The sequence below is a fragment of the Silurus aristotelis genome (assembly GCF_946808225.1).
Source record: "Silurus aristotelis genome assembly, chromosome: 13".
NCBI classification, from domain to species: domain Eukaryota; kingdom Metazoa; phylum Chordata; class Actinopteri; order Siluriformes; family Siluridae; genus Silurus; species Silurus aristotelis.
Genome location: NC_139586.1, coordinates 1,812,042 through 1,824,600, shown reverse-complemented (window position 1 = coordinate 1,824,600; position 12,559 = coordinate 1,812,042). Strand labels below are relative to the sequence as shown.

Genomic DNA, 12,559 nt, shown 5'->3' with positions numbered 1-12,559 from the left:
TTAATTACTGTTTTTATTTTTTTTTTATTTAAATGAAGATTTTCTTAAAAACCTGGAACATTTTATCCTTTAAATTATCGCAGCTGCAAGTGTCATTTACAACCACTTTCTTTCTCCCCAGCCACCCATTCATTCCCCCCCCCCATTATGCCCCTATTTATTTTTCTTAACTTTTTTATTTATTTATGAGTAGTTCATTAATAAAGGCCTGAAAAGCAAAAACTTGAATTATATAAAAAATATATGTACATATGAGTTTTAGACTTAAAATAAAAGAAAAGCATTTATTTATTAAATAATTTATTATTTTTTTTTTTTATTTATTTATTTTTTTTTTACACAAACGCATATGTATATTTTTTTTTAACAGAAATAAAGCACTTTATTTTACATTTATGATATATGACAAACCATGTTTTTTGGGGGTTTTTTTTATTCAAATATGATTTTATTTTTAAAAGCTAAAATGTGTAAAAAAAAAAAAAAAAGTGCAAAACGTGAATGAAAAGGGTTCTTAGGTGCAGAAAAGGCGATTCCAAAATGATTCCCAGGTTTATGATGAGATATGACAAATCTAGTTTTGACTAAAATATTTTTATTTTTTCATTGAAATATGATTTATTGTATTTATATTATTCTTTTCTTTCTAATAACCACGTGTAGTTAATTGCTGTAAGAAAGTAGCTTTTGGAACATGGGGTCGAATATATTTTGCCATTCAATTCGACATGTCATTGAACTACTTACATTCCCAATTACTTCCTCTGGGCAAACAAGGACCCTTTTTTTCTCTCTCATCATCAGAACAGCTGGTCTAAAGAAGGATCCGATGGACCGGATCAAGTCAATGAAGTGTAGGTTTTTCCCAGATGTGAGTTGCCAGTTCCAGATGCGTCTTCTTTGGGTATATGTGGAGTGTCTGCTGCATCAATGAAGATCTTCAGCACAACAGTTGTTCTCAGGCTGGCTGTGATTTGCAATACCTGAAGAGAGACTCAGTGAAAGTGAATGGAGACGGTGAGTATTATTATGTCTGATCAAGCCACACAACAAAATCTCAATTATATCCATGACTGATGAAACGTCGTCTTCTAATACATGAAAATCTACTTCACTGTGCCACAGGTTACGAGCCAGATTTCAATAAGAATGATTCTAACACATACCTATTGGATTATTAGTTAAATTATTGTCGTTAGTTCTTAGTACTTGGATCGCAATCTACACTATATGAACAATATGGCCACATTGTGGACAAAAAGGTAAACTGATAGTCAAACACAGACAGACAGACAGACAGACAGACAGACAGACAGACAGACAGACAGACAGACAGACAGACAGACAAAAAGCTAGATTGATAAGCAGATAAAATGTAGATAGATAGATAGATAGATAGATAGATAGATAGATAGATAGATAGATAGATAGATAGATAGATAGATAGATAGATAGATAGATAGATAGACAGACAGACAGACAGACAGACAGACAGACAGACAGACAGACAGACAGACAGACAGACAGACAGACAAAAAGCTAGAATAATAAGCAGATAAAATGTAGATAGATAGATAGATAGATAGATAGATAGATAGATAGATAGATAGATAGATAGATAGATAGATAGATAGATAGATAGATAGATAGATAGATAGAGACAGACAGACAGACAGACAGACAGACAGACAGACAGACAGACAGACAGACAGACAGACAGACAGACAGACAAAAAGCTAGAATAATAAGCAGATAAAATGTAGACAGACAGACAGACAGACAGACAGACAGACAGACAGACAGACAGACAGACAGACAGACAGACAGACAGACAGATAGATAGATAGATAGATAGATAGATAGATAGATAGATAGATAGATAGATAGATAGATAGATAGATAGATAGATAGATAGATAGATTGGACGAACATTGATTGTATCGCCTAGGAAAACAACCTAAATTCAAATATTTATTCCATGAAATTGTATTAATTTATTCCCAACAGTTTATTCTCTTCATTTCGTAACGTTTCTATCGGCTGCACTGCTTCCAGTACGTGTATGTGTTTTTATGTCCAATCAGATTTCAGCCTCTATGTGCTGCCATGTCATTCTAATCTGCCCAGGGCCTTCAAATTCAGTACTGCTGGCTTATTTACCTTAGTTCTATTAGCAACCGGTCTGTTTCTTTAACCAATCAGATTTCATATTCACCTCACAGGGCAGCTCGCTGGCCCAGAATAGAGTCAGCATTTTTCCGTCTTCTGATTGGTTGGTCAGAGGGAAACTGTTACAGCCGAGTTCGTCTGGTAAAACATGTCTGTAGCTCTGCACACATTAATACATCTGAGTTAAACTTGTTTATGCCTACAGAGGAAGAGAAACTGATTTGGTCTCAGACATACTTAAAATTCATTTAGAAGAAAAGCTAGACATGGTGAGGAGGTCGTCCAACCCTGAAGCTCGCTAGCCTGTCTCAGCCCGGGAAAGGGTTTGTTCTCCACTTCCAGACCAGTGAATACGAGTGGTACCACTGGATTACAGCCTCTGAGGGGCGCTGCAAATTATGAGTCTGCATCTCTGGTGAGTAGGTTGGATTTAAAATGTTTTTGTCATGTTATTAGACAAATATTGATTCTGAACTGCTCCAGATGATGTAGGTGACACAGTTGAGGTTGTAGTGTAGAGGTTTGGAGTCTTAACTGGGTTTCCTGCTTTAGTAAAACGTTATTCACCCTTGAATAATGTATTGTATTGATGGTTTCCATAATTGCGACATGATAGTGGTGGTATTAAGAGGTGGATTAACTCGGGTACGTCCACACTGAAGGCCCAGGTACCAAATGCACGGCCCGCCACTGAGACCTATAAAACTTCATGCTAGCCGTGAGCCTTCAAAAAACATGCTAATACCAAACACATAAGCATTTAATTTTCTTTTGCTCTATGAAAATTAGAACAGTGAGGATTTTTTTTCCCAATGTTTTAACAGATAATCACATTCCAGTCCATGGATGTAAATACATCAGTAGTTTTATATCGAAGCTAGACAGCAGAGAGCAGCCTTGCTCCGCATTGTTCCAACACAACATCGGGGGCACTTCCACGGGCAACAAACTGAAGGGAATCGCAATAGCCATTCACCAGCAGCAGGGGGCAGTATAATCTTATGAGTGCTAGGTTTTTTTTTTTAAAACCCCAAACACACTAACACACACACACACACACACACACACACACACACACACACACACACACACACACACACACACACACTTTGCTGCATCTAACCTAGCAAGTCATTTAGATTTTTAGATCAAGATCAGTGTATCAAAAATTGAAAATCTCCCAACAAAAGGTAACCAGAAATCTGAGTCACACCTCTGGTGTAAGAAAAGAAATGGGAAAAAGATGAAAGTGTGTGTGTGTGTGTATTTCAGTAGCATTTCTTCAGCTTTTAAATAAAATATTTAACAATAATCTCATATATTTATTTATTAATTACTATACTTAGATATATTATATAATATAGTGTCTATATAAATGTATCATGATTATAAACTAAATTATATAATAAAAATATACGCTGGAATAGTACATCATTTTGTTTATAGTATATTATGTAATGCATATTAAAATAATATATAATTTTTAAGTAAAAAAACTAACTTTTATGTAGTGATGTATTTAATGAATTCATTATAATTATTCATTAATCTCGAATATTTAAAGATGAATGTTTTTTGGGACTGTGCATGAATACACACACGATTTAAATAGACATGAACCGTAATTAAAATGGCTTTTTTTGTTTTTTTGTTGTCCGTTTGACCCGAGTGCCAATTGAATTCTTTGTTTCGCCATTGCGTAAAAGGCAATAGAAATCTTTCGCTCATTGTGTGTCCATGTATGTAAGTGTATTTACCGTACAGCATTTTACAGCTAACCTTGTTTTTTTGTGCTTCACCCATTAGCTGCTTTTGATTTCCTGCATTTATACATACAAGGCCATAGTGTTTGGTTTATTTCATCTCCTGTAAAATCTCCCCATTCGATTCGTATCCTATTCTGTACTTTTCATACGGCTTGAATATAACACATGCATTGCATTTGGAAATATTTTTGCATGATATTAACTTGAGATGGTTTCAAAGACACAACTGACTGACCCCTTCCAATTCCACTTACACCCCTGACAAATCCCACCCAACCCCATTGACACAACTGCCTGATCTCATCCAGTCCTACAGAAACACCTGGCCAATCCCACCAACACACATGATAATCCTATCTAATCCCACCAACACACTCGAGTAATCCCACATGCTATCCCCCTGACCGATCCCACCTAACCCCACCAACACGCCTGACCGATCCCACCCAACCCCACTAACATACCTGACTGATCCCACCCAAATTCCAGAATATGGAAATATGTATTGGATTTTTGGATTTCTAGCCTCCTTTTCACTCCTTTTTGTGGCACGATGTCTGTTCTTCAAATTGTTACCACAAAGTTGGAGGCCCACAACAGGATGTTCCAACAAAACAATGCCCCTGTGCATTAAACCAGTTCTATGAAAATATGCTTAACATGAGTCGAAGTGGAAGATCTCCTGCTGTAGAGCCTTCAACGAAATATTGTTATGAACCCTGACCGCACCCCAGACGTCCTCACCTACATCGGTACCTGATTTTGCAAACCTTGTGGTCTGGTGTCCACCAACATTTGCCCATATATTGTTTATTCATTCTCTGTTTCGTTAATATTGATGTTTGGTTGGTTTCGGCTGGGTTGAGAATTTCAGAACTTTGGCTAGCGGTTACTTTTCCTCTGTATTGTGCAATAAAGAGGAAAGAAAGAAAATGAAGGTACAAGATTTTGGGCTGCGTTCCAAAACTGAATGTGTGTATTGACTTGCTAGTTACGAATTCATTTTTTGGTTGTGAGGGGTTGTTTTTTTTGTCCATTTCTATATATTTTGACAAACAGGGCAGAATTTCTGTCTATAAATATATTGTACTATACATTACTTTTAAACTAGAACCTCTGACTTTCTGTAGTAAACTGTTTATAGAGAAATCTGTTTATTTATTAATTGATTTTATTTCATGCGAATAAAACGTGAGTCATTCGTAATTCTGAAGTCTCACCGATTTCACGAAATGCGAACACGGAGACCTTGGATGGCTTTTTCAGTTTTTGGGAAAAAAACAAAACAAAAAAAAACACCATACACGATCGACTTCAATTTTCCCGATGCTTTAATGTTCTCAGGGACGTCTCAGGGTCTTTTTAATGGCTCATTATCGCCCTTTCGAGTTGCGAGCTTTACGTGGAAGCAGCACACACCGACCCAAGAGGATGTCCAAGAAGAATGCGTATTAGTAAACGAGTTTAGACAAGCGTTGTGATTTGCATTTATTTAAATACCTGGAGGATGTTATGCTACTTTACAGCGGACGTGTCCTTTTGAGGATGTGAGGATATCATGCATCAAAAATTGCATTTATACTAAATATACAGAAACAAAAAGTAGGTGACTTGGGCATCATTTTTTCTTAATCTCAGTTAAATGACAAATTAGAAAAGAAAGTTTTCAAAAATGGCATTTGTGAAGTGTTTCTCTCTATCTATCTATCTATCTATCTATCTATCTATCTATCTATCTATCTATCTATCTATCTATCTGTAAAACACCACACTTTAACACTATCTATCTATCTATCTATCTATCTATCTATCTATCTATCTATCTATCTATCTATCTATCTATCTATCTCTCTCTCTCTCTCTCTCTCTCTCTCTCTCTCTCTCTCTCTCTCTCTCTCTGTCTGTCTGTCTGTCTGTCTGTCCGTCTACACCCTCCCCTCTCTCTCTCTCTCTCTCTCTCTCTCTCTCTCTCTCTCACTTTCTCTCTCTCTCTCTCTCTCTCTCTCTCTCTCTCTCTGTCTGTCTGTCTACCTACTTACACCCTCCTTTTTTTCTCTCTCTCTCCCTGTGATCATCAAGACCCAATGATCTGTAACTTTCTGTCTGTCTGTCTGTCTGTCTGTCTGTCTGTCTACACCCCCCCCCCTCTCTCACTCTTTCTCTCTTTCTCTCGCTCGCTCGCGCGCTCGCTCTCTGGGTAATGTTTTTTCTGTGTGTTTTAGGATCATGAACCACTGATCTGTAACTTTTCCCCTATTTATCTGTCCATCTATCCATCTATCTCTCTAGAACATCGCATTCCAAATTAAGTCTCCACTCTTCCTGAAGTGTGGTTCTGGCGATTCAGCCCCAGGTAGAGTCTGGAAGGTGAGGTGAGGTGAGGTGAGGTGAGGAGGCCTGGTCAGATCAGATCTCTTTAGCAGGCCACTGCAAGCCATGTAAACGAACAGTATTTTATCGTTATCTAGAATAACAAACAGTCACCAGCTGAACTGTGCCAATCAGAGCTGCGTGCTTTTCATAATAAAACCCAAACACACCCTTTTACGTCCTGCGGTATGAAGGAATGGAGACGGCATTATGAGACCTTCGGTAAGCGCCGTGCGTTTGTGCTTGTAGCAGGTGAGGCTTATATTTTTTTATTATCATGTTTTTTTCATCAAAAGGGATTTTAAAATGAGATTTGTGCACACACAAATACTTTGAGTTAAGACTGTATGATTTATCTGCATTTTATCTTGTCTCTGGACTTTATTCCATGCATCCATTCACAGCGATCCGATTAAACAGTTCATTCGGAAGAAATTGGGCGTGAGAAAAACGAAAACGCTCCGTAATAACACGCTTCCGTTTGTTGCTAATGGTGGAAAAGTGAATTGGCGCATTCATGCATAACCCCGATTATAAAGCAAAATCTCCATAGACATCAAAACAAGAGCAGAACAAGACGTTCTTTACCAAATCTCACCGTTCTGTTTTTCTTCTTTTCAGGAAAGCTGGAGGGAAAAAGTTGATTGCTATTTTCTATGCGCTGAGCGACCGGAGAAAAGAATGGCAAAAGGTACAACACATAGCTTTGAAATTACAAAAACAATGCAATGAATAGGAAGAAAATGAACATACCCTCCAAACCAGGTTTGATATATTCTAATAATGACAATAATAAATTCTTTTAATTATCATTGTCAAATCATTGCCTATAATATTTGCGTTTTCTTGTTCATACACTACTCTACAGTATATATTTGCCCTATGACACTCTTGGACTGACCTAATCTACAATAAGCGTAATTTTCAGTGCATATCTTTATTGTGTTTGCATTGCACAAGGACTTTGTTCTGTTGGGTGTCAGGGAAAAAAAATATACAGTACAGACCAAAAGTTTGGACACACCTTCTCATTCAAAGAGTTTTCTTTATTTTCATGACTATGAAAATTGTAGATTCACACTGAAGGCATCAAAACTATGAATGAACACATGTGGAATTATATATGGAATTATATACATAACAAAAAAGTGTGAAACAACTGAAAAATGTCATATTGTAGGTTCTTCAAAGTAGCCACCTTTTGCTTTGATTACTGCTTTGCACACTCTTGGCATTCTCTTGATGAGCTTCAAGAGGTAGTCACCTGAAATGGTCTTCCAACAGTCTTGAAGGAGTTCCCCGAGAATTGCTTGGCACTTGTTGGCCCATTTGCCTTCACTCTGCGGTCCAGCTCACTGGTGATTGGGTTCAGGTCCGGTCACTGTGGAGGCCAGGTCATCTGGGGCAGCACCCCATCACTTTCCTTCTTGGTCAAATAGCCCTTAATGCCTTCAGTGTGACTCTACAATTTTCATAGTCATGAAAATAAAGAAAACTCTTTGAATGAGAAGGTGTGTCCAAACTTTTGGTCTGTACTGTATATATATATACATACCACACCCTTTCCACTGGAAATTCTTGGTTTAGCAAGCACAACATTCTTATTATAGAGTATACAGTGCTTATTTCAGGTAGTATTCTTTTGTTTATGCAAGTCAATACAATTTTAAGGTTAGTTTTCAACATCAGAAATTATTATTTGCCTGCAGATCTTAACTTAAATTAAAATCGAGGCTTGTTTGCCCCATTTCTTATTGAACCACCTTGGACTGCATTGGAAAGTAGTGGTTTGAACTTGAGATCAGCAGGTTTTAAGGTTAAACCCCCAGCAGTGGGAGCTCAGCAGAAAGGCTCTTAGCCTTTAATCTGGATGAAAATGTCTTCCAAATGGCCTAAATGTAAAAACCTTCCCACCAGCTTTGCACACTTCTTCAGGAAAGATTTCCACCCATTCTTCCTGGTCGATCTTCTCGATATTGTTGTCCAAACTTTGACTTGGCTACTGGACAAAAATGAATCGTTTTGTTTCTAACCTCCTTTGGCCCTTTGCGATCATTGTCCTGCCAAAAGCTGAAGTTTGTTCTAAGCTTTATTCCTTTTTAGCAAACTGTAGCAGATTTCTCGCGATTGAAGCAGATCTCATCCTCGATATTTTGTGCCATACAGTACGTTCTCCCTTCGATTTTGACAAAAAGATCCCATTTCTAAAGATGAGTTCACAATGCTACCACCAGCTTTTCAAAGTAATAATTAAGGAGGATCTGAACCACATATGATGCTTTGAAACTTGACCGAAAAAAATCTCCATCTTGGTCTTCATCAATCAAACCAAACAAATGATGATTGGCTGTGTTAAGCAACGTTTTTTTAGCCACCTTTAATTAGCCACTTTACCTCCTTCAGAGGCATCATCAGCCTCAGCGTGACTTCTTTCATTAGACACCATCTTGATTTTTGAGGAGCAGCTTTGTTTCACTTGGGTGTTGGAGCGTCTACTTCCTCACTAGTGAGCTATCAGTGCATGCTAGTCAACTAGTTTCATCATTTTTTATATTTTTTTAGATTTGAAACGAGTTTAATTCCGAAAATGTATAAAATGAGGGTTGAACATTGTCATAGTTGTTCGCTAATTACAAGTCAATCGTGTCCTTGTTGAGACAATATCTGGAGGTTGTAGATTCAGATTTTTGGAAATTCTATGACCTTATCAAAGACTTGGTTTGCTCTATTCTTTTAGAACAAGGGTCTTCAACATTTTTTAGGTGAGGGACCCCTTAAGGCAAGAGAGACAAGACCCAGGGACCCCCTGATATAAAAAAAAGTGTTTAACATAGCCACTGATATTAATAGAAACCAGTCATATTACGCTAGTTACATTACATTAAGACAATTAGAACTGTCTTTTTACACGCATCATTGTCTCTATATTTTCATATATTTTTTATAATAGAACTATTAATAGAATAATTATAATATTTTTTACATTAAATATGTTATCTTTTAGGTTTTTACCAAACAATTTTTAGCATTTTTTTCTTTACTTTTTTTTTTTTTTTTTACAAAAAACATTTGGTGATTCGACATTAATTAGCGGACCCCCTGCAGTACCGCCACAGGCCTCCGGTTGAAGACCCATGATTTAGACAAATAGTCTGTTTAATGAGTTAATACTGTTTTTTTTTATTTGTTATTAGTGTTCAGAAAATCAGGCTGAGTTAATAATACACAGATTTCACACATATAAAGGCTAATTACACGTCCTCATTTAAACCCTTCCCCTGAAGGTTCCGGAAACCTGAGATATCTAATCACCAATTTTCAGCTTTCGATTCCCTGGATTCTGTCCAGTAATTTATTTTGAGGGAAATATTGTGAAGTATTTATGAATTGATATTTGGGTGAAAGAGGTAGATGTAGAGGACAGGGGGTATGGAGACGGATGATCCGCTGTGGCGACCCCTAATGGGAGAAGCCGAAAGAAGATGATGCTGATTTATGATTTGATATGATGCTGTATATCATTAAAATCCTCCGCCTTTTACATTGGGAAATGTATTTCAAACAGATTTGTTGAACCTCCTAAACTGAAATTTCCGTTCTGTTTTGTTAGCAGAGCTCTACAAGGATAACGTATATGCATATGCATTATACAAAACTCTGGCCGAAGTGGATCCTCCAATGACTGTAGGCCTGTACGCGTCGTGTCACAGCAGAATCAAAATGATTTTCGCGAGCATGGAAGGTTGGTACTTATCTGAAAGCTATGCTAGTTTAATTACTAGCTTGTAATTGCAAGCGTTAATTATTCTTTTGCAAAATGTTTTAACAATGAACTTGAACATCCTGTTGCCTTGGTTTTTATTCCAAAGGTTACATGAACGAGGCAAAACAGAACATATGCAAGCCCTCGATCGGGAATCTGATTTCGCTAATCCTCCGTCTTCTTTTCTATCGACCCGTGTGGACGGAGAAAACGCAGAGGACAAAATGCAAGCGCTATGTGTTTGTCAGGTTTAGCGCTTGGCACTTTGCAGGGAGCGACATGCTCTGGGCAGGCTTGGTGATGCAGTTGTGCCAAGCTCTTCAGGACGGTTTTGGCAAGCTTCAGCTCAGCCTCTTTCGAGTCGCTCAATACGACAAAGAAAAGGACGCAAAGCCAAGAAAGACTGAAAACAGCTCTGAAGTCTGGAGATCCAAGAAGTTTTGCTGCATCCCATTATGGGCCTTGGTCCTAACAATGCTGATGGTTTGCCTATTTATTGTGGTACCAGTTATTATTTTATCATTCGGTAAACACACGCCTCAAGGGGACGACCAGAATGAAAAAGGGTATGGGGTAGTTGGGGGTTTTCTCATCGCTATGCTAGGTGTCCCTGCAGTTGGAGCTGCGAGATTCATTTTCATATTGCTGAAAAGCCTCATCTTTAGCCAGGACATAAAGGTAAAAAATGCTTTGGACAACAAGAAGATCAGCGAGCAGCTGGGTTTGATGCATGAGGTTCGGAAAGAGATGAGGATCCTCTCGTGCTTCGTTCACTTCATGGAGCATTTCGAGCGGCAGAAGATCAAAGTGGTGCTGGAGATCACCAATTTGGACCGCTGCACACCAGCAAAAATTGTCGGCGTCTTGAACGCCATCGGCATCCTTCTTTCTGACGAGGAAAGCCCCTTTGTTTCTCTAGTCGCAATCGACCCTGAGGTCCTTACGCAAAAAATCGACCAGGCAAATGACTGCTATAGTAAAAAGGACAGAGCTTATGGCTTCCTGGACCGCATTATTACGCTGCCGTTCACAGTCCCACCTTTATGCGACGTGTCCAAGTGCAAGGTCTTCGAAGAAATTTCGTCCAAACAGTCTGACGCACTAGAAGATCACGGTGAGAATTTAGATTGCATAAAGACCTCTAAATCTTCTGAAGATGCCCCTTTGATTCAGAACCGCCTGACTGATATAAGCCAAGCCTCATCCTTACATGCAAATGAAACCACTTACTGTTTGTTTAATGAGAATGACATGGAGCGTTCAATTCAGGAAGCACTTCGGAGCATATACTTATGTGACGAGAACAGGCTCCAAACTTATATCTCAGAAAATACGGTGTCTATGAGGAGGGTCGCCAACTCCATCAGAGTGTCCATGATGGTCGTTAACGCTCTTAACGTCGACCTTTCTTCGCCTGAAAGAGTCGCGGCTTGGGTCGTCCTGGTTGACCGCTGGCCTTGTAGACTCAGCTGGATACTTCAGTGTATGGAAGATGAGCAACAGACTCTGGAGGCTGATAAAACCACGGTTGATGGCAATAGCAGCAAGACTCTATGGGAAGTTTTTAGTGAGCATCGGATTGAGCTCCATGTCATGAGGGCCGAGGTGGAGATGTTTCTGGAAAGAGACGATGATTCGGAGTTGTTTGAGATGTTTCTTAGGAAGGATTACGTGTTCACAGTCAATGAGGCCAATAAACTAAAAGATTGCACGGTTAACCTGGACTGTTCAATTAAGAACGAGTTGGCGAGGATCAGACAAATCAGCACTTTGAGAGCAATAGGAAGATCTTCGTTCAACAGCTTGTCTCCTAACGCTGTCTTTAACATGTCGGTGGAGGACATTTGCAATGAGGTTGGTCAACTTTCATGTAATCTCAAATTCTGTTTTAAGGAATCACTATACCATGTGTCCCCAAACTACTTCCACATTTGGAATGACTCTCCTTCCAAATCGCCTATGGGCAAAAATCCATACCAATAGTTTTTCCGGCTTCCGTTTAACTGTCATTACGAGAGCGGCCTCTAGAGGCAAATCACTGACGCCAATCGCAGTTTTTTTTAGGTGCAAGACAGTGCGCTGCACAGAGAGTGCTATTTACATTATTCAAAAGTAATTAATTATACATTTATATTTATTCATAAATATTTTCATATATTTATTCAACACATTTTCATACCTCTATCCGTTTGTCCTCTAGCTATTAACCTAATTATTTGTTAGATTCACGCACCAACCATATGCATAAGCATAAGTAGGTAAATGTTTTGATTTCAATAGCAATGAATATTAAAAAATTTCATTATGAGAGCAATAATTCTCTTTTAAAAGAAAAGTAATGCTCATGTGTGTGTGTACGGTGCAGAAACAAATAATAAACTAATCTAGCATTAGGAAGCTTAATTAAACATTTGAAAAATTCCTGTAAAATCGCCACAAAATACTGGTATTTACTCTGTCGCCATGTCGGGTCCCCTGGTGGTCTAGTGGT

General features: G+C 38.3%; 1 protein-coding gene across 7 annotated transcripts in view; it reads left to right on the top strand.

Moving 5' to 3' along the window:
• Positions 1–12,559, top strand: part of nkpd1 (NTPase, KAP family P-loop domain containing 1) — a 225,862-nt gene that overhangs the window by 211,310 nt on the left and 1,993 nt on the right. Inside the window, exons 7-10 of one of the 7 annotated variants that reach the window (XM_083557771.1) lie at positions 810–1,017; positions 6,927–6,996; positions 9,916–10,047; positions 10,175–11,922. In XM_083557771.1, coding sequence (XP_083413897.1) covers positions 1,009–1,017; positions 6,927–6,996; positions 9,916–10,047; positions 10,175–11,922 — 1,959 coding nt within the window. In that variant the 5' untranslated portion in view covers positions 810–1,008. Of the gene's footprint in view, positions 1–809; positions 1,018–6,361; positions 6,558–6,577; positions 6,997–9,915; positions 10,048–10,174; positions 11,923–12,559 lie in introns of those variants that run through there. The other 6 variants (XM_083557773.1, XM_083557772.1, XM_083557770.1 and 3 more) reach the window with 6 other exon arrangements.